The sequence below is a fragment of the Tupaia chinensis genome, unplaced genomic scaffold (genome assembly GCF_000334495.1).
Source record: "Tupaia chinensis unplaced genomic scaffold, TupChi_1.0 Scaffold000415_1, whole genome shotgun sequence".
Taxonomy (NCBI): domain Eukaryota; kingdom Metazoa; phylum Chordata; class Mammalia; order Scandentia; family Tupaiidae; genus Tupaia; species Tupaia belangeri.
Window position 1 is genome coordinate 342,504 of NW_006159920.1, and position 22,153 is coordinate 364,656.

A 22,153-nucleotide genomic window follows, 5' to 3' on the forward strand; every position below is an offset into this window, starting at 1 on the left:
GTGAAAAACCCTCAAAAAAAAAAAAACAAAAAAAAAAAAACAAAAAAAAACAAAAAAAAAAAACAAAGTCAAACAGAATGTGGTAGCCAGACTTCAAGGTGCCCCAAATGGTTCTCGCTTTCTAGTACTCACGCCCTTGTGTCACCCCACGTTGAATGGGGTTAACCGATGGAGCAAAAAGGATACTGTGGGAATGACCATATGTGACTTCCAAGGCTAGCTGATGACACTGTAGCTTCAATCTTACTCTGTCATCTCTCTCAGGGAAGTCAGCTGCCTGTTGTGAGGACACGTGAGGACTTTCATAAAGGTAGGAACTAAGGCCTCCTGCCAGCAGCCAGTGTTAACTTGCCAGCTCTGAAAATGAGCCATCTTGGAAGTGAATACTCTAATCCTCGCCAAGTCCTCAAAAGACTGCAGCCTCTGGCCAACCTCACCTTATGAGAGACCTCAAGCCAGTACCATTCACCAAGCTCCTGACCTACAGAAACTGTGAGAGACAGTGAATGTTTACATTTGAAGTCACTAGGTTTGGCAGTAATTTGTTATAACACACAGAAATTTAACAGAAAGCATTACATACATGTGTGTACACACACACACACACACACACACTTGGAATTTTAAACATACTCTTCCATTCCTCTTGAGTTAGTTTTGTTACCCTCCATGGTACATTTAAAATCTCACAAAAATGCAGTCACCTAAAATAGGAAGGAAACATTGAGATTAGTTTAGGGGAATGTTCGAGGATGCTTCAGTTATTTCTATCCCCTTTCAAGAAGTAAAAATTAAATTATAAGAGTTGTAGCTTATCCCTGTTTTTCTTAGTACAGCAGATCCAGAAATAAAGGAGTATTAATATATGATTATCAAACACATAAAACGAAATCTTTATGCAAACTGAAAAACAGATATAATAAACTAGCTAAATTTTCTGTGCACGGGCAGTCTTCAGAGGAAATGGTATGATATTAAGCAGAATTTTGTTTATTATGCTGTTTCTCTGTTTTTCCATCTTTAAGGCTTCCACCAAGGGTAAACGTGTTTCACCTAGATTAGACGGGGCCACACTCACGTAGAATCATACTGGTCTGGTTTCTCATTCCTCATGCCAGAAACCCAGGAATCATTCCTGCCATCACCTCTATCTTGACATCAGCATTCCCCCCAATCCAAACCATCGCCAATTCCTGTGGATTTTATCTTCTATTTCAATATCCCCTAAGACCTTGCTGTTTGTTATTTTTTTCCCCCAGAGAGATTTTTGCAATAGGGCATGTGTGCTCACCAGAGAGATTGAGACAGAGAGACAAAGTGAGAAATCACCCCCAGGGGGATGGTCATGCCACAATCCCTTCTCCTCCATTTTCCTCTTGGGATCGTAGGCATGTACACACATGCACCCAGGGTGAATTTAAGCTGCTGGGCTCAGGACTTGAACCATGGTCAACTACATGGGAGTCTAGTAACATAACCACTATCCCATCAGCTGGTCCCTTGTTTCTTACTTCAACTGTCCTAACAGCCTCCAAAGTAATTTTAATTTCAACTTGAACTATTCTTTCCCTCATTTCTTCATCTTATAAATCCCCACTGACTCTTCGGCTTGAAATAGTGACATTCTTTTGGGTATCTGGTATTTGTCTCTCTAGAGCCATTGCCACCAATTTCTGTGCTCTGACAGAATGACCCATATGGAGTACATAAATGGAAGATTCCATAAAGAGATCTAAAGAGTAAGAGAATGTGCCCACATGGTGCACTACATGGTTCAATGCACAGATCCAGTGGTTTGAAGAACACCAGGCCATGTGTGCATCCCCAAAGTTGTGAAAGGAGGGAGAAATGGAAGAGAAGGGATTGCAGCATGACCATTCCACATGGGAGATGCTTTCTACTTTCCCTATTTCTGTCTCTCTCTCCCTGGAAAGTGCACATGCCCTCTCTAATGTGTGTATGTATGTGTGTGAATATATATATATATGATTTATTCATTCATTTATTTTAATTTGACCAGAGAGAGAGAAAGTAAGAAAGCAAGCCATCAGGTCTGGGACTTGAGCTTTGTGGGAGTGTCCAATGCCTTAACCACTGATAACTTTTTTTTTTTAAAGAATTTTATTTAATGTTATTCATTCATTCATTTACTTTTCATTTGACCAGAGAGAGACACAGAGAGAACAAGAGAAGTGAGAAAGCAAGCCACCAGGTTTAGGACTCGAACCATGGTTGGCCATGTGGGAGTGTCCAGTGCCTTAACCACCATGCCATCTGCTGATCCCCAACCATTGATAACTTCTATGGAGAAAAATTAAGCAGAGAGGCTGCTGTGAAGGAGGTTTTATATATATATATCACACACACACACACACACACACATATATACACACATGTGTGTGTGTGTATTCAGAATTCCAGTTCTCAGTCACCCCCATCTACACATCATAATCTCTCATCAGGATAGTTATGGCTGTATCCTAATTGATCGTCTTCCTTGTGCCCTTGCCTGCCCATTCAATCTCAGTACAGTGGTCCTATTAAAATGGAAGTCATTTTGTGTCTTCTGTTCACAACCCTAAAATGGCTTTCTGGGGTCAGCAGGTTATGTGGTAGTTAAAGCACTGGATTCCCACATGGCCCACTGCAGTTGGAGTCCTCAACCTGATGACTTGCTTTCTCACTTTCCCTTTCTCTAGCTCTCTCTCTCTGTGGTCAAATTAAAATAGTAATAATAATAACAATAACAAATAAAGTTAAATGATAAAAAAAAAAGCCTCCTTTACAGAAGCCTCTCTGCTTAATTTTTCTCCATAGAAGTTATCAGTGGTTAAGGCACTGGACACTCCCACGTGGCCAACCACAGATCAAGTTCCAGACCTGATGGCTTGCTTTCTTACTTTCTCTTTGTCTCTGGTCAAATTAAATGAATGAGGGACCAGCAGTTAGCGTAATGGCTATGTCGCTGGACTCCCATGTAGTTGACCGCAGTTCGACTCCCAGACCTGGTGGCTTAAAACTCACGTTGGGCACATAAGCGTGTGCGTGTGTGCCCAAGATCCTGAAAAGAGAATGGAGGAGAAAGGATTGCAGCATGGCCATCCCCCCTGGGGGGGTGATTTCTAACTTTCTGTCTCTCTGTCTGTCTAGCAAGCACTTATGCCCTATAGCAAAAATCTCTCCAAAAAAATAAAATAAAGGAATAAATAAAACTAAATAATAATTTTTTTAAAGTTATCATTTTCTAATGTGCCATAGTTTCCTTGCTAATCGTCTAGCTCCCCCTAATAGGATATAAGTTTCTTGAGGGCAGAAATTTCTGTTTGTTGGGGCCAGCAGGTGGCATGGTGGTTAAGGGCCGTGGTCTCCCACGTGGCCGATCACGGTTCGAGTCCTGGACCTGGTTCGGGTCCTGGACCTGGAGGCTTACTTTCTAGTGTTCTCTCTCTCTCTCTGACTCTGTCCCTCTCTGGTCAAATGAAATAAATAAAGTTAAATAAAATCATTCTTCAAAAAAAAAATTCTGTTTTGATTATGGCAAGGTCTTCCAAGCCTTGAAGAAAATCTTGGTACGTGGTAAATGCGCCATACTTAGGAAATGTAAATCTCTGAGATCCACTAACCTGATCTAATCTACAAGTGTTTGCTGAGGACTATTACGCGTGGCGCGGTGCTGCAGTTTGCCTGGTGGCTGAAAAGAATTCTCCTAAAAAGGCTATAATGCCTCCTAGCGGGCTGTCCCCCTCTCTCTCGGAGTCAAAGCGAAAAATGGAAGTAAAAACTTATTTCTTGAAAGAGGTAAAGGAATAGAGAGGAGGAAAGGAGAAAGAACAAAAACAAGCCCAGAAGGTGGTAAAGATAAGAGCTCTTCTGCCTCGGCGCTCCTCCTGCCTCGGTGCTCCCGCCTCTTCTCTCCCAGGTGGGCCCGACGCCGCGAGCTCCGTCCGCCCTCTTCGTGTGCTGCAGCAGGGAAAAACACCCGCCACTTCGCGAATCAATCCCAGATATCCGGGGCGTGCAGACCAACGCCAGTCCCACTTCGCCTTTCCAGCTGCCTTTCGGTAAACCTAGATCCAGGAACCACGCTAAGGTGTTTCTATGGCAACGCACAACCGTAGGGGACCATTTCCGCTCCTCCTTTAGCTGGCTATCCGATTGCCTTTCTCTTCCCAAATAAAACATGTCATAGATTACAACTATGAAAAGATTTAGGAGAAGAACTGTAAGAGTATTCTTGAATGTGGCTATTTCAGTGCGAAGACAATTTCTGAGGCTCGTTTTCCGGGCGGTTGCGGAAGATACCTAAATTGGGGCGGAGCGAAGAGGTGTTTTTCCCACAAGGCCACGCGGCCGGACTTTGCTTTCCTTTTTCCGCCATCTTGGGGCCTGTGGAGGTGAGTGAGGATCCTGCTGCTGAACTTTGGGAACAAATAATCGAGGTGGGCTTCACTGTGTATGTCGGCGCAATGTCTATGCGGCTCGGAGCACCTGCTAGCCAGCGATTGTTATGGCTTTCGGGAAGTGAGAGGACGGGATGGAGGAGATGTAGGACTGATCGTGCTGGTACCCTGCCGCCCGGCGAACGAGTGCCCGGGTGATCGGAGCTGCTTCCTGGGCCCTAGCCGAGTGAAATAGATGCACGGTCGGTTTGCAGTCGCCAGTCAGGCAGTGGATCTTTTAGGCTGGGTTTTTTTTTTTTTTTTTCTTCCTGACTTAACCCTACTTTGCTTGTCTGCAAACTCCCTTTCCTAGGCTTTTCTTCCCCAGCCAATACGTAAAAGTTTTCTGTGTACGGCTGTACTTGGTGAATTTTCTTTCTCAATTTTATCTCATAGTGGCATGGGTTTTTTTAGCGTTAGGGCTTTCGCGTTGGAGTTTTTAGGAGTTCGTTCAGTGCAGCCTCACCACTTAGTTTCCTGTTCATTTTGCAGTTTGCTTGGACATAGGCTATTCTCTGAGGTCTGAAAGGCTTGCCAGTCGTGGCGCTTTCCGTAGATGTTATGTCTATTCTTCATACGGTTAAGTGAAATGCTAGTGAGAAAGGAATTTTCTAAACAGACCTAAAGGGGACAACTTGTATTGCAGAATTATTTAAACTGAGACTTTTTATTGTTCAAGGCCTGCTGGGAACAGGACTTCTAAAAGGCAACTATGTCTGGAAGGTACGTGTTTTAAGTATCATTGCTTTCTGGTTTTTGTTAGACATGAAACCTAAACGAGAGCTTAGGAAAAAAATGAGATGTTAGGTAACTTTTGGGTGGGGAGGACATCATCACAAGGGTAATTATACCGATGGTTGGTTTGTTGAAAACAGTGTAAATGAGATCTTCTATAATAACAGCCCACCGTTAATGTATTTTCTGGTTTTGTTTTTTTTTTAAGGCTGTGGTCCAAGGCCATTTTTGCTGGCTATAAGCGGGGTCTCAGGAACCAAAGGGAGCACACAGCTCTTCTTAAAATTGAAGGTGTTTATGCACGAGATGAAACGGAATTCTATTTAGGCAAGAGGTGTGCCTATGTGTACAAAGCAAAAAAGTAAGTGTGGCATATACTTTAGAATTATTATTGGCAATCTGCTTCATTTTCCTATTGAAAAGATAAAGAGTAAACTGGCGCTGTAGTGGTTTCTACTTTGAGGCCTTGAAGGAACTGAATGGGAAGTTATAGAAGGATGCTGCTTTTGTTTTGTGGGTCGTGGTGGATTTCTATAGAACTTAGGCATTTAGAAAAATTACAGCTGTTAATTGTTCAAGGGAGAAGGTTTTTTTTCTGAGAGATTTTCGCTGTAGGGCCCCTGTGCTTATTAGAGAGGCAGAAAGTGAGAAATCAGCTGGGGGTGGTGGTGGCCAAGCTGCAATCCTTTCTCTGCTCTACCAGAATCTTGGGCATGCATGCACGCACACCTGATGTGAGTTTCAAGCCACCAGGTGCATGATGTGAACTACAGTTATCCATGTAGGATTCCAGTGATGTAACCCTTATGCCATTTGCTATTTGCTGACCCCAAGAAACTCTTATATTGTGGCCCTTTAAGGATTTACAGAGTAGACCACTTTTCATAAACCTTACTCTGTGTGTGTGTGTGTGTGTAAGATTTTGCTGTAGACCATGCGCACTTGCCAGAGAGAAAACAAGAAATCACCCTTGGGGTGGGGCAGCAGTGCCACAATCCCTTCTCTTCCAATTAACCTCTTGAGATTTTGGGCACATGGGCATGAGTTTCAAGCCATGGGGTTCTAATTGATCCACAGTCAGCCACCTTGGAGTTCACCACCTTAACCGCTTTACCATCTGCTGGCCCAAAATTATACTTTTTATGTGTGCTTAAAGATGTTACTTCTGTAGAGTATTGGTTCTTATTTTTGTAGTTTCCAGAGAGTAGGAGAAAGCACCTTCCAGAGAGGTGCACGCATGCTGTCATTTTACATTTATTTCTCTATCTTGTTGGGATTTTAAAAGTGTGCTGGGGCCAGGATTTCAATCTGAGTGGGCCATGTGAGATCTGGCTCCTTTAACAGCATTAATTTTTATTTTTGCTGTAGGGTGCATGCGCTTGCCAGAAAAGGCAGAGACAGGCAGAAAGTGAGAAATCACACCCTGGGGGTTATGGCCACGCCACAATCCCTTCTCCGTTCTCCTCTCAGGATCTTGGGCACACACTCAAACTACTCAAACTGCAGTGGAGTACATGGGAGTCCAACAGTTGTTAATTATTTATCAGCCCCCCCCACACACACACACACTTTTTAAAAGGTTTTTGCCTGGGGCCAGCAGGTGGCCTGGTGGTTGAGGGTACTGCATCCCCACATGGCCTATTGCAAATAAATTGAGTCAATTAAAATTAGATAAAATAGAGACCAGCAGTTGGTGTAATGGCTATGTCACAGGACTTCCACATAGTCGGCCGCAGTTCAAGTCCTGGACCCAGCGACTTAAACTCAAGCCGGGCACGTGTGCGTGCGTGCCTAAGATCCCAAGAGGAGAATGGAGGAGAAGGGATTGCAGCGTGGCCATCTCCCCAGGGGGTGATTTCTCGCTTTTTCTCTCTCTGTCTCTCCGTCTCTCCGTCTTTCTGGCGAGCGCATGCGCCCTCTAATGAAAACCTCTCAAAAAAAAATTAGATAAAATAATTCTCTTTTATTGTGATAGGGTGTGTGCGCTCACCAGAAAGGCAGAGAGAGAAATCATCCAGCAGGGGGATGGCTACCCTGTAATCCCTTCTCCATTCTCCTGTTGGGATCTCGGGCGGGCACGCACGCACGCACACACATCCACCCGGCATGAGTTTAAGCCATCAGGTCTGGGACTCGAACTGTGGCCAACTGCATGGGAGTCCACCAACAGAGCTTTTTGTCTTAGAAAGAGTGAGCCAGACAGACATAATGAGAAGGAAAGTGAAAAATCACTGTCAAGGGGGAGTGGCTATGCTGCAGTCCCTTTTCCATCCAACTCCTGGGATCTTGGGTGTGTGTGACACGCGGTTGTTTGTTTTTAGAATTATTATTTTGGTTCACCAGAGAAACAGCAAGGTGCCAGGTCCAAGACTTGAACCATAGTCATCCATGTGGGAGTCAGTGCCTCAACCACCACTTCACCTGCTGGCATGATTTTTGAAGCCATTGGTTCTGGGACTTGAACTCTGTCGGCCATGGCCATATGAGAATCCAAGGCTGTGGCTGTTGTGCCATCTGCTGGCTCCCTATCCTGGTTCTTTTTGAAAGTTTTTTTTGCTATAGGGTGTGTGCTTGCTCCCTGGAAAGACAGAGACAGAAAGCGAGAAATCACACCCCCCTGGGGGATGACCACGCCACAATCCCTTCTCCTTTCAGGATCTTGGACATGCATACACACGCGCCCAGCGTGAGTTTATGCCACTGGGTCCGGGACTTGAGAACCACGGTCAACTACGTGGGAGTCCAGCAACATAGCCATTATGCCAACTGCTGGTCCCATGTGTACATTTTTTAAACCTCTGATTCATCTCATTTAGTAAAGCCCAAATTTAATTTTTAAAAGAATTATGGGGCTGACAGGTGGAGTGGTAGTTAAAGGCACTAAATTCCCACATGTTCGACTGGGGTTCAAGTCCCAGACCTGGCAACTTACTTTCTCGCTTTTCCCTTTCTCTCTGTCAAATTTTAAAAAATAATAACAAAATGGAATTAAATAATTCTCTCAAAATGAATTTCATTTAGTATTTTTTTCATTTTTTAAAAAATTAACTTTTTTATTTATTTATTTTAATTTCAGCAGAAAGTCGGCGCATTGTCTATGCGGCTCGGAGCACCTGCTAGCCAGCGATTGTTATGGCTTTCGGGAAGTGAGAGGACGGGATGGAGGAGATGTAGGACTGATCGTGCTGGTACCCTGCCGCCCGGCGAACGAGTGCCCGGGTGATCGGAGCTGCTTCCTGGGCCCTAGCCGAGTGAAATAGATGCACGGTCGGTTTGCAGTCGCCAGTCAGGCAGTGGATCTTTTAGGCTGGGTTTTTTTTTTTTTTTTCTTCCTGACTTAACCCGGCTTTGCTTGTCTGCAAACTCCCTTTCCTAGGCTTTTCTTCCCCAGCCAATACGTAAAAGTTTTCTGTGTACGGCTGTACTTGGTGAATTTTCTTTCTCAATTTTATCTCATAGTGGCATGGGTTTTTTTAGCGTTAGGGCTTTCGCGTTGGAGTTTTTAGGAGTTCGTTCAGTGCAGCCTCACCACTTAGTTTCCTGTTCATTTTGCAGTTTGCTTGGACATAGGCTATTCTCTGAGGTCTGAAAGGCTTGCCAGTCGTGGCGCTTTCCGTAGATGTTATGTCTATTCTTCATACGGTTAAGTGAAATGCTAGTGAGAAAGGAATTTTCTAAACAGACCTAAAGGGGACAACTTGTATTGCAGAATTATTTAAACTGAGACTTTTTATTGTTCAAGGCCTGCTGGGAACAGGACTTCTAAAAGGCAACTATGTCTGGAAGGTACGTGTTTTAAGTATCATTGCTTTCTGGTTTTTGTTAGACATGAAACCTAAACGAGAGCTTAGGAAAAAAATGAGATGTTAGGTAACTTTTGGGTGGGGAGGACATCATCACAAGGGTAATTATACCGATGGTTGGTTTGTTGAAAACAGTGTAAATGAGATCTTCTATAATAACAGCCCACCGTTAATGTATTTTCTGGTTTTGTTTTTTTTTTAAGGCTGTGGTCCAAGGCCATTTTTGCTGGCTATAAGCGGGGTCTCAGGAACCAAAGGGAGCACACAGCTCTTCTTAAAATTGAAGGTGTTTATGCACGAGATGAAACGGAATTCTATTTAGGCAAGAGGTGTGCCTATGTGTACAAAGCAAAAAAGTAAGTGTGGCATATACTTTAGAATTATTATTGGCAATCTGCTTCATTTTCCTATTGAAAAGATAAAGAGTAAACTGGCGCTGTAGTGGTTTCTACTTTGAGGCCTTGAAGGAACTGAATGGGAAGTTATAGAAGGATGCTGCTTTTGTTTTGTGGGTCGTGGTGGATTTCTATAGAACTTAGGCATTTAGAAAAATTACAGCTGTTAATTGTTCAAGGGAGAAGGTTTTTTTTCTGAGAGATTTTCGCTGTAGGGCCCCTGTGCTTATTAGAGAGGCAGAAAGTGAGAAATCAGCTGGGGGTGGTGGTGGCCAAGCTGCAATCCTTTCTCTGCTCTACCAGAATCTTGGGCATGCATGCACGCACACCTGATGTGAGTTTCAAGCCACCAGGTGCATGATGTGAACTACAGTTATCCATGTAGGATTCCAGTGATGTAACCCTTATGCCATTTGCTATTTGCTGACCCCAAGAAACTCTTATATTGTGGCCCTTTAAGGATTTACAGAGTAGACCACTTTTCATAAACCTTACTCTGTGTGTGTGTGTGTGTGTAAGATTTTGCTGTAGACCATGCGCACTTGCCAGAGAGAAAACAAGAAATCACCCTTGGGGTGGGGCAGCAGTGCCACAATCCCTTCTCTTCCAATTAACCTCTTGAGATTTTGGGCACATGGGCATGAGTTTCAAGCCATGGGGTTCTAATTGATCCACAGTCAGCCACCTTGGAGTTCACCACCTTAACCGCTTTACCATCTGCTGGCCCAAAATTATACTTTTTATGTGTGCTTAAAGATGTTACTTCTGTAGAGTATTGGTTCTTATTTTTGTAGTTTCCAGAGAGTAGGAGAAAGCACCTTCCAGAGAGGTGCACGCATGCTGTCATTTTACATTTATTTCTCTATCTTGTTGGGATTTTAAAAGTGTGCTGGGGCCAGGATTTCAATCTGAGTGGGCCATGTGAGATCTGGCTCCTTTAACAGCATTAATTTTTATTTTTGCTGTAGGGTGCATGCGCTTGCCAGAAAAGGCAGAGACAGGCAGAAAGTGAGAAATCACACCCTGGGGGTTATGGCCACGCCACAATCCCTTCTCCGTTCTCCTCTCAGGATCTTGGGCACACACTCAAACTACTCAAACTGCAGTGGAGTACATGGGAGTCCAACAGTTGTTAATTATTTATCAGCCCCCCCCACACACACACACACTTTTTAAAAGGTTTTTGCCTGGGGCCAGCAGGTGGCCTGGTGGTTGAGGGTACTGCATCCCCACATGGCCTATTGCAAATAAATTGAGTCAATTAAAATTAGATAAAATAGAGACCAGCAGTTGGTGTAATGGCTATGTCACAGGACTTCCACATAGTCGGCCGCAGTTCAAGTCCTGGACCCAGCGACTTAAACTCAAGCCGGGCACGTGTGCGTGCGTGCCTAAGATCCCAAGAGGAGAATGGAGGAGAAGGGATTGCAGCGTGGCCATCTCCCCAGGGGGTGATTTCTCGCTTTTTCTCTCTCTGTCTCTCCGTCTCTCCGTCTTTCTGGCGAGCGCATGCGCCCTCTAATGAAAACCTCTCAAAAAAAAATTAGATAAAATAATTCTCTTTTATTGTGATAGGGTGTGTGCGCTCACCAGAAAGGCAGAGAGAGAAATCATCCAGCAGGGGGATGGCTACCCTGTAATCCCTTCTCCATTCTCCTGTTGGGATCTCGGGCGGGCACGCACGCACGCACACACATCCACCCGGCATGAGTTTAAGCCATCAGGTCTGGGACTCGAACTGTGGCCAACTGCATGGGAGTCCACCAACAGAGCTTTTTGTCTTAGGGAACATGTACTACATAATGAGAAGGAAAGTGAAAAATCACTGTCAAGGGGGAGTGGCTATGCTGCAGTCCCTTTTCCATCCAACTCCTGGGATCTTGGGTGTGTGTGACACGCGGTTGTTTGTTTTTAGAATTATTATTTTGGTTCACCAGAGAAACAGCAAGGTGCCAGGTCCAAGACTTGAACCATAGTCATCCATGTGGGAGTCAGTGCCTCAACCACCACTTCACCTGCTGGCATGATTTTTGAAGCCATTGGTTCTGGGACTTGAACTCTGTCGGCCATGGCCATATGAGAATCCAAGGCTGTGGCTGTTGTGCCATCTGCTGGCTCCCTATCCTGGTTCTTTTTGAAAGTTTTTTTTGCTATAGGGTGTGTGCTTGCTCCCTGGAAAGACAGAGACAGAAAGCGAGAAATCACACCCCCCTGGGGGATGACCACGCCACAATCCCTTCTCCTTTCAGGATCTTGGACATGCATACACACGCGCCCAGCGTGAGTTTATGCCACTGGGTCCGGGACTTGAGAACCACGGTCAACTACGTGGGAGTCCAGCAACATAGCCATTATGCCAACTGCTGGTCCCATGTGTACATTTTTTAAACCTCTGATTCATCTCATTTAGTAAAGCCCAAATTTAATTTTTAAAAGAATTATGGGGCTGACAGGTGGAGTGGTAGTTAAAGGCACTAAATTCCCACATGTTCGACTGGGGTTCAAGTCCCAGACCTGGCAACTTACTTTCTCGCTTTTCCCTTTCTCTCTGTCAAATTTTAAAAAATAATAACAAAATGGAATTAAATAATTCTCTCAAAATGAATTTCATTTAGTATTTTTTTCATTTTTTAAAAAATTAACTTTTTTATTTATTTATTTTAATTTCAGCAGAAAGGGACAGAGAGAATGAGCGTGCAAGTAAGCACCACCAGGTCTGAGACTCCAACCATGTGGGAGTCCAGTGCCCTTAACCACCATACCACCTGCCAGCCCCCAGTATTTTTTTTTTTTTTAACATTTATCAGTATATCATTATGGCATACAGAATGAATTTTCCAGTGTGTGTGTGTGTTTGTGTGTTTTTAAACTAGAGGAAGAGAAAGGGAATGTGAGAAAGCAGGCTACCAGGTCCTGAACTCGAACTGCATTTGGGCACATGCAAGTCCAGTGCCTCAATCACCATGCGACCTTGGGCTCCAAAATCCAGTTGTGAGGAGCTTCTAAGATCCTATACATTCAGACTTTTTTGCCAGAGGGTATTGTACTCACCAGAGAGGGCAGACAGCAATGGGGTGAGGAAGCCTGCCCCCATGTGGGGTGTTCAGGCTGCAGTCCCTTTTACATTTCTTGGTCCTTGAGGATTTTGGGTGTGCTCCCATATGGCGCCCAGTATGGTTAGGAGTTAAATCCTGCCGTCAGCCATGTGGGATCCAGTCCACCTTAACCACCACCCTACTGGCTGACTCATGATATTTCTGCTCTTGTCTAGCTAGGAAATCCTTTGGTATCTTTCATCTTTGCCCAACCCGGGGACATTTTTTCCTCTGGTCTTTGGCACCTATTTCAGCCTGCATTAACTGTCCCAATATTTTATATGGCCTGTTACCTCACAGTCTTGTTTCACTATCACCTTAGTGAGGCCTTCCCTGGTTTGTAAACAATTCCTCCCACTACACACACATATCCCCAATTTGTTTGATGCTTTTCTAGTTTTTTTTCCAATATTGCAGCTATGAGCACCTGCATCCTGTCATATTTAATTATTTAGTTATCTTGTAAAAGGGATTTTTTAATTATATATTTTCTATAGTTTATAAAAGTGTCTGATGTATAGTAGGTACTTCATAAATATCTGTCAAAAGAATGGTGTACTGTTTTAAGTACCTGAGTGATTAAATGGGTGACCAGTGTTGGTTGCTTTGAATTTGTATAGGACTTTTAGTTACCTGAGTCCTCATGTCTTTTCATTTTTAAATCAGCAACACAGTGACTCCTGGTGGCAAACCAAATAAAACCAGAGTAATCTGGGGAAAGGTTACCAGAGCCCATGGAAACAGTGGGATGGTTCGAGCCAAATTCCGAAGCAACCTTCCTGCTAAGGCTATTGGACACAGAATCCGTGTGGTAAGTACAGTTATTAGCAAAATGGTCCTCTATTGAATCTAACTGGAGGGGTTGTACTTTGACTTCTAAGTTCCTTTCTGTGATTTTAAAATGATACCAATAAATGATGCTTTGGTGGCTACTGTGTAAATGATGAGCAGTACAGAACATCTAGTTCTTGGCATATTAAAGGAAGGTAGGGACGAAGTAAGTGTTCAGGTAGATACTGCCTACATTTCAGATTTTGCTAAAGCTGCCTGGGGAAATACATTTGAATAAACTGTTCTTAAGGCAAAGATATTTATTGAGCTCTAAAGTAATGGCTAGAAAATAAAAGCTCAGTATGTCTTCTTATGGAACAGTTCTTTAATAATTTTCATCTCTTATTGTGTCAGTCTTGCTTGAATAGGTATGACTAGCCTTATTTTGTACATAAAGAAAACAAGACATTTATGTTCTGAGATAGCAGGACCTCAGCCCACACCTTGGGTGTGATTGTTCTCAAAAAGCTCCTGCCTTTTATATAGTTAGTGTCTACTTTATTAGACTTTATTCTTGGTGCATTGTTGAGCCATAATGAACAATTGCAGTTTATCACTTGAGAAGGTTTTTAGTTCTCATTTTTTTTTTTTTTAAGACTGCTGTTTTTATTTTTGGTTTTTTTTTTTTTTTTTTTTTTTTTTTTTTTTTTTTTTTTTTTTTTTTGAGAAGTTTTTGCTATAGGGCGCATGCACTTGCCAAAAAGACAGCGAGAAATCCCGCCTCCTATGGCCACACTACAATCCTTTCTCCTCCATTCTCCTCTTGGATCTTGGGCACGCACACACATGTGCCCAGCCTGAGTTTAAACCACTGGGTCCGGGACTCAAACCGCAGTCAACTGCATGGGAGTCCAGCGATGCAGCCATTGCGCTATCTGCTGGTTCCGAGAGTGCTGGTTTTTAAAGCATGTTCATGTTGAAACTGAAGGACATAAACACTTTTCTTTGGCATCACTATTATAATTAGATGCCTTTCAATAGGTGAGTAGTGGGATAATGGCAGGTTTATCGATATTGTACTCAGTAACATATAGATTTGTATATATCACTTAAAGTTTTTTATATTTTCTTTTTTTCTCCCCCCAGATGCTGTATCCCTCAAGGATTTAAAATAATGAAATGTAAATGAATAAAAATGGATTTGTGTTGTATTTTACTGAGTTGCTATATGCTTAAAACGGTGAAGGTTATCCAGCAATTTCAGAGTACAGGGAAGTCAGAGCTGTGTATATAATTATATGCAGAACACAAGGATTCTAATGTATTTTTTTCTTTTAAACAAACTGAAATTTTTTTCTTTTTAAAAAAAATTTGCTATAGAGTAGGTGCACTTGCCCAAGAGAGACCAAATGAGAAAGTCACTTCTCCATTTTCCTCTCGGATTTTGGGCATGGGTGCAAGTATACCTGGTGTGTTTTTGGAGTCACTAGGCCCAGCAATTAAACCACACAGCACTGTGGGATCCATCTGCTTTCACCATGCCTCTTGCTGACCCTGAACTTATTTTTATTTGTTTTTAACGTGTGTGTGTTTTTTGTTGTTGTTTTGTTCTTAGAGGTTTTTACTATAGGGCACATGTTTGCTGGAAAGACAGAGACAGAAAGTGGGCTATCACACACACACACACCCGCCCCAGGGGATGGCCACTCCATCCTCAGGATTTTGGGTGTATGCACATGTGCCTGGCATGCGTTTTAAACCACTGGGTCCGCCGACTTGAACTAGAGTCAGCCACATTGGAGTCCAGTGCCTTAACCACTGTGCCACCTGCTGGACCTTTTAACTTGCATTTTTCATTCTGTTTTTTTGTTTTGTTTTGTTTGCACAGACTTTTTGGGTTCCCTTATTTTTGTTTTTATCAGGCCAGAGGGTAGGTGTTCTCGCTGAAGAGAGACTGGAAAAGTGAGAAAGCACTCACAATGGGTTGGATAAGGTCACGCTGCAATCCCTTCTATATTTCCCTCTTGTCTATTTGGGGTGTTTCTCAAACTGCCAGATCCAGAACTTGAACAAGGCTTTATCAGGGAATAAATGAGCTCTGGGGAGAGTGGAAAGATGACTCTAGTTACTTACAGTTAGTGAAAGAAGCTTAAAGTCATCACACAATATTTCTAGTACTGGTTGTCAGGAAAGTCATGACATATGTGTTCATTTTTCTATGCAAAAATGTGTTGACTCTTCTAACAACCCAATAGTATGCTCTTGTGTGGTTGAGAAAATAACACCACATGAAAGTAATCTTGTGTACAGGGATGGGAATAGTTGCCTGGACAGGTAGGTTTTCTTGGTTTCATTTTCTGGTGTCATACTTTAATGTAAAGTCAGGATTCAGATATTGACTGAAAAGTCACAGCTATTCTGATGACCCAGTATTTTAGTGTATTACAGAGAAAAGCCAGGTTCTAACATTTTAAAACTCTTGAGGATATGTTAAAATAAAAATGTGTTTATTTTTAACATATCCTCAAGTTAAGTTGCTTAAAGTTACTTAAGTTACTCAAAGTAAACTTCAGATTTAAGAACTTCTACTACAGATGACTAGTTCACATTTTTATTTTAACATGGGGAGCTCCCAACACAACCCCATTTACAGTTTTAAAATGTATTTAGGCTCCTTGGTCAAAAAAGTTTAGCATGCTATTAATGGATTGGAAGATAGCCTTCCCCCACTTTTTTTTTTTTTAATTGAGAGGAAGGAATTGGACAGGATCTCACTATCACCTGTCCTGGCCTTCTAGTTCATTGGGATCACAGGTGCATACTACATATCTGGGCTGTTCAGATCCAAATCGTGACCTCCCATGGGCCTCATCCTTGCCACCATCGACCTCAAAGACTATCTAAATGGAAAGGATTGAACAGCACATGCCAGTTTTTTTTTTAAATGCATTTCCCCACAAATATTTACATACTAAATTTTTGCTCATGCTCCATGGTTTTTGACAGTTAATATACAACTTTAAAAATTTCCCAAACTGAATTTTAAAGGTTACTTTCAAAATAGAATTTTGTTTGTGACTAAAAACAGGTAATGGTTTTAAATTTTTTTTTTTTTTGGAGAGATTTTTTTCGCTATAGGGTGCGTGCGCTCGCCAGACAAACAGAGACGTAGAGACAGAAAGCGAGAAATCCCCCCCCGGGGGGATGCTCCCGCCGCAATCCCTTCTCCATTCTCCTCTCAGGATCTTGGGCACGTACGCACATGCGCCCAGCGTGAGTTTTAAGCCACCCGGTCCGGGACGCAAAACGCGGTCGACTACGTGGGAGTCCAGCGACATAGCCATTACGCTAACTGCTGGTTCCCGGTTTTAAATATTTTTGAGAAAATATATAACTACTCAAAAGTGTTGAGAAGCAAACATCTCATGTAATTCACACATGAACCTTCCCCACTCAATTGTGCCTACCAAGTATTCTGTGGTTTACCGTCTGCCACCAAAGATCACTTACTTTCTTCAGTCTTCCTCAAGGTAATCATCTGGTTGCAACTGCTCTTTTGTAATCTACCAGTTACAGTGCTGGGCTGGAAAAGTCCAGATTATTTTATGGTGTGAATTATGGCTTTGCTAATCCCCTGTGCCAGGCAGAACTGCTTATGGTACCAGGCAATCTTTCCAAGAGCTTCTGTTGGCTTTCTTGAGATCTACCTTAGTTACAGTTTTCTAGTCACATCTTCACATAGGATGTTCCAGTCAAAGCACCAGCAATAAGTGTGTGTGTACATATACATACATATATATATATATACATATGTGTGTTGTAATATATATACATATGAATTATTCAACTTATTGACCAGAGAGGGACAATGAGAGATAGGGAAAGGAGAGAAAGCAAGCAGCCAGGTCCAGGACTCTGAACTGCAGTCAGCCATGTGGGAGTCCAGTGTCCTTAACCACCACGCCACCTGCTGCCCCCAATAAGTTTCTAGTTTCCAATGCAAGGCACCAGGTAGTAAACACGCAAATAACCCTTCCTCCACACACAAAAATAATCCAAATATTTTCCAATTTCAGAGGCGTCAATGGATAAAAGTTTGTTTTAATTAAAAAGAACAAGCAGTAGGGGCCAGCAGGTGGCAGAGTGGTGAAGGCACTGGACATTGCCATATGGCTGACCACTGAGACCTCAACCTGGTAGCTTACTTTCTCATTATGTCTCTGTGTGTGTCTGTCTCTGGTCAAATTCAAATGAATGAATGAAAAATAAAAATCTTTAAAAGAAAGGTGAAAGAAAAAAACATTTTAACAAATTCCTGAACCTATCAACAGCTCAAAAGAAAGCAAAACCCTTAAATCTCAGATTGAAATGGTTTCTCCAGCACATGGCAGTGAAGGTTTGGTCATTCCAATGATTGTACTCAATACCATAGTTCACATTAGAGTCCCATGTTTCATGAAAATTGTCTTGAATTCCTTGTATTCCTGTTGACTTAATCCACTGGAACATTGGTCAGTTATACTCTCTTCACTAGATTTAAATAAACTTTGTTCACAATAGGAAAAGAAACACCTTTTATGGCATCTGATGACACTTTGAGGCTCTTCCTGCCAGTAAGATCTTGGGCACTTACACGGAGGATCATGGGTTGTTTTTTTTTTCCCCTCCCCCCCCACCCCGGATTGGGTTTGAGCAGTGCTTTTCATAACTACAAGTTAAAATTTGGTTAAGTCCTTGAAAGAATTGCACTTGGAAAATCTGGGCCCAAAACTAGGAAGTGCAGATCCACAGACCTATTAAGAGCTCATCCTCAAAAGGCCAACACTACTATATTGTGCCAATTAAGTAGATGTGGTCAATACTCGTGGGATATCCAGGATAAAGGCTTGCAGGTACTTTGTGGCATGATAAAAGGCCATGTAGTGTGTGTATAAGGGAAGAAATACTTGGATGTCCTCCCAGAAAAAGGAATGATGTGAAGATCTTATGAATGCAGAAGATATTTGAGGAACCAAATTAGTCATTGAGTGTGAATTGGGAGGATGGAAAGTAAGTCTAGAAAACCAGGAACTGCCAGATTATGAGATCTTGGATACTTTACTGTGGATTTTTTATTTAGTACTGTATGTAGTAGTGTGTCACTAAAGAGCATGATTGATGGGGTGTCTTAATATTTTAGGAAGACCCCAGGGGCATCCCAGTCTAATCTGAAGGAAGGGAAAATTAAGCCTTTGTGGGTTTTTTATTTTTATTTTTTAATTTTTTTTAATAGAAGGTTTTTGCCTTTGGGTGTATGTACCCCTAGAGAGACAGAGGGAGAGTGAGAAACACCCCCCCCCAGTGGTGACAGCCACACCACAACCACCTCTCCCATTCTTCTAGAATCTTAGGTGCACACACATGTGCCCAAAGTGATTCTTAAGCTAGTGGATCCAGGGCTCGAACTGCAGTCAGCTGTGTGGGTGAAGAGTGACCTAACTGCCATGCTATTTTTGAGCACTGAAATGACAGGCTCCATAAATCCTAATGGTAGAAAAAAAATTTTTTGAGAGGTTTTTGCTATAGGGCATGTGTGCTCACCAGAAAGAGACAGAAAGTGAGAAATCACTGCCCCCAAGGGGGGATGGCCATGCTGCCATCCCTTCTCTGTTCTCTCAGGATGTGGGCACACACACGTGCCTGGCGCGAGTTTAAGCCACCGCGTCCAGGACTTGAATCACAGCTGACTACGTGGGAGTCCAGTGACGGAGCCATTACACCATCTGCTGGTCCCCTAATGGTAGAATTTTTAAAGTGATTATAGGGGCTGGCCGGTGGTGTGCTGGTTAAGGGCACTGGACTCCTACATGGCCAACTGAAGTACAAGTCTTGGACCTGGTAGCTTTCTCTCTCTCTCTCCATCCCTCTCTGGTCAAATAAAATGATTAAGTAGTTATTTTAAAACAATTGTAGAGTGGAGGCTTTGAGGATAACATGTTCCAGGCTTTGGTGGCTGGATGAAATAAGGAAAGGTACGTTCCCAATATTGTAGAACCAGGATACAGTTTTGTGTGTTGGGAGGGGGTTAGGGTGGGGTTTAGTTTGAGTACCTGTCACCTTTGTAGGAGTTGAGTGAGGAATCAGTGTAAGGTATTCTGAATGGGACAGATGACGTGAAGCATTAGGGGTACACAAAACAAGAAGTAGGCATTTGAGGAAAGCTGGGAAAAAAGCCTGAAAATCCTTAGGGAAACCTGAGTAACAAATTTTTTATGTGGTAGTGAATGAGCCTCTCATGCAAATAAATGCTCTTAAATGATGCAGCACTTGGGAGATTGGAGGAGTCTGACCCAGCGGGGCCCCAGGATCTGTTTGAGCTCCCCGACTTTTGAGCACAGCTTGGATCAACTCAGCATGTTGGCAAGACCGCTTGCTGTATGCTCTGGAGACTGCAGTAGCCTTGCTGGGAAGCGACACCCCTCTGACTCCCTGATATAGTACTATAAAAGAATTACATAGCTTGGGATCAGTAGGTGGCGTGGTGGTTAAGGTGCTGGATACTCCCACATGGCCGACCATGGTTCGAGTCCTGGACCTGGTGGCTTGATTTCTCACTTCAACTCTCTCTCTCTCTCTCTGGTCAAATTAAAATAAAATGAATGAATAAAATTAAATAACTTTTAAAAAGTAACCATTTAAAAAGACAGTAAATAAAAATACAAAACAAATATACAAATATGTACAGTAATATCTATTAAAAAAAATTACATAGCTCTCTCATACATCCTGAGTATGTGATAAGATTTCCTGAAAGTCCCCTGAACGCTCCCCTTTGCCCTGACCACCTACTGTTAATTACAATGCTTCATCCCTATGGTCACAATGGGGGCTGTGCTGAAGTTACATCTAGGCAGAAATTTTCTTGACCTTTGGAAGGCCCTTCAAGACACATTTAACATAAGCTTAAAAATAACTTTTTAGGCCAAAACTGGCCCAGGACACTCCTGCACCACAGTAGCTAATGTTCTAAGAAAATACGTAACAGTGGCGCAACAGGCACAATAGAATGCTTAGGTATACCACAAACACACTTTAAAGTTCTTCATTAACTTGTTAGTCACTTTACTGCCAGTTGAAAAAAGCTGTTTAGGGACCAGCAGTAATGGCTATGTCGTTGGACTCCCACGTATTTGACCGTGGTTTGTGTCCTGGACCCGGTACCTCGCGTCCTGGACCCGGTGGCTTAGACTCATGCCGGGCACATGTGTGTGCATGCCCAAGATCCTGAGAGGAGAATTGAGGAGAATGGGTTGAGGCGTGGCCATCCCCCCTGGGGGGTGATTTCTTGCTTTCTGTCTCTCTGTCTGTCTGGTGAGCGCACACGCCCTATAGCAAAAAAAAAAAAAAAGAAAAGCTGTTTAAAGGATCCCCGCCCTCACCAAGTGAACAATAGCTTCACCCCTTTAAAATAGATAAATATATTAGGATTCCTTGAATTAAGTTTTAGATCCCTACAAAATTATATAAGTATCATTATTGAGATCCATAAGAACTAATAGCTATACTTGAGATTTTCTTTTCTTAGCATCGTGCTCAGTAATCACAAGATGGCTGCCGCTGCATCAGCTGATAATTATCTCTGCTTGCTGGAGCTGCTTTCCTGAAACTGCATTCTGTGAAGTTCCTGAAGACTTGCCTACATCAAACAAACACTTGCTGAATTGTAATAGACCCACCCTTAATCCAACCCTGAATGGAATCTATGTTCTCTATTGTTAAAACTTTATGAACTGATAATTAGAACACATAACCCCTCACCTGTTTACTTGCATGTATCACATTTTCAATAAAAACGCACGATAATTCCTAGCAGTTGTCACTCCACAGAGAATGATCTCTGGGGGGTGTCCGCCTGAGGATGTGCATGAAAAAGGCACTAAGGCCTCAGTCTTTACTTCCTGCGCCGCCTCCAACGAGATAACCCACGCCCAGCGAGGCTGGACCCCTGCAGAAGATGGTGCGTTGTTTTTCTGCACCTGTACCAAGGTTTAGTCAAAGACACTCCTTACACTAAAATGGCCATTGGAGTAAGTCCTATGGTTCACAGAAATGGACTTTCCTGATGGCAGCTTGTCCAGTTAATTGAAAGACCCTCAGGGTTAGCAGGTGGTGTGGTTAAAGACGCAGGACTCCCACGTGGTGGGTGGCAGTTTGAGTCCTGGACCTGGTGGCCTGCTTTCTTTCTCCCCTGGGAATGCATGTGCCCTATAGCAAATTAAAATAAAGAAATACAATTATTTGAATATCAATTTAAATATCAGTAGATGATGTAGTGGTTACATCGCTGAACTCTCACATGGCCTACCATGGTTTGAGTCCCAGACCTGGTGGTCTGAAACACACTGAATATGCGTGAGTGCATGCCTAAGACCCTGGGAGGAGGATGCAGGCGAAGGTCTTCCCCCCTGGTGGGTGCGTGACTTCTCACTTTCCCTCTCAATGTCTCTGTCTCTCCTGACTTGTACATGTGCCTTAAGGCAAAAACCTCTACCAAAAAGCCTCGCTCATGGTATCACTGTTAGGGCAGGAGCTTGAGACTGGCTCCAATTCTTTGTTCATGATTAGCAGTTTCTTTGTGGTCTTTTAATAGAAGGTGTTGAAAGTTAATAAATTTTGTTGTAATCCCCACTTCCATTAGTTGAGGGACAGACACATCTAAAGTGTTCCCGTGTAAAATGGTAATTGTCAGGTTCACAGTAAAGCACCATCTCAAGAAAAAAAGGAAATTTTATTGAGAAAAAGAGTGCCTGGGGGGTCTGAAGCTTGAGGTGCTGCAGCCCCTTCCCCACACAAACACTGAGACTGCTTTATGTATATGGGAGGGGTAGAGTCACAAGAATGGCAGGGGCTTTGATTAGCTTACTTGCCCATCTGTG

At 42.9% G+C, this 22,153-nt stretch overlaps 1 protein-coding gene across 3 annotated transcripts in view; it reads right to left on the reverse strand.

Annotated features, from left to right (window-relative positions):
• DRC9 (dynein regulatory complex subunit 9) overlaps nt 1-4,094 on the reverse strand; it is a 49,184-nt gene extending 45,090 nt beyond the window's left edge. Inside the window, exons 1-2 of one of the 3 annotated variants that reach the window (XM_027774213.1) lie at nt 3,892-4,094; nt 634-704 (exon numbers count right to left, since the gene is read on the reverse strand). In XM_027774213.1, the coding sequence (XP_027630014.1) occupies nt 634-671 (38 nt within the window). In that variant the 5' untranslated portion in view covers nt 672-704; nt 3,892-4,094. Of the gene's footprint in view, nt 1-633; nt 705-3,623 lie in introns of all 3 variants that reach the window. The other 2 variants (XM_006154547.3, XM_006154549.3) reach the window with 2 other exon arrangements.
• Nucleotides 4,095-22,153: the final 18,059 nt, after the last annotated feature.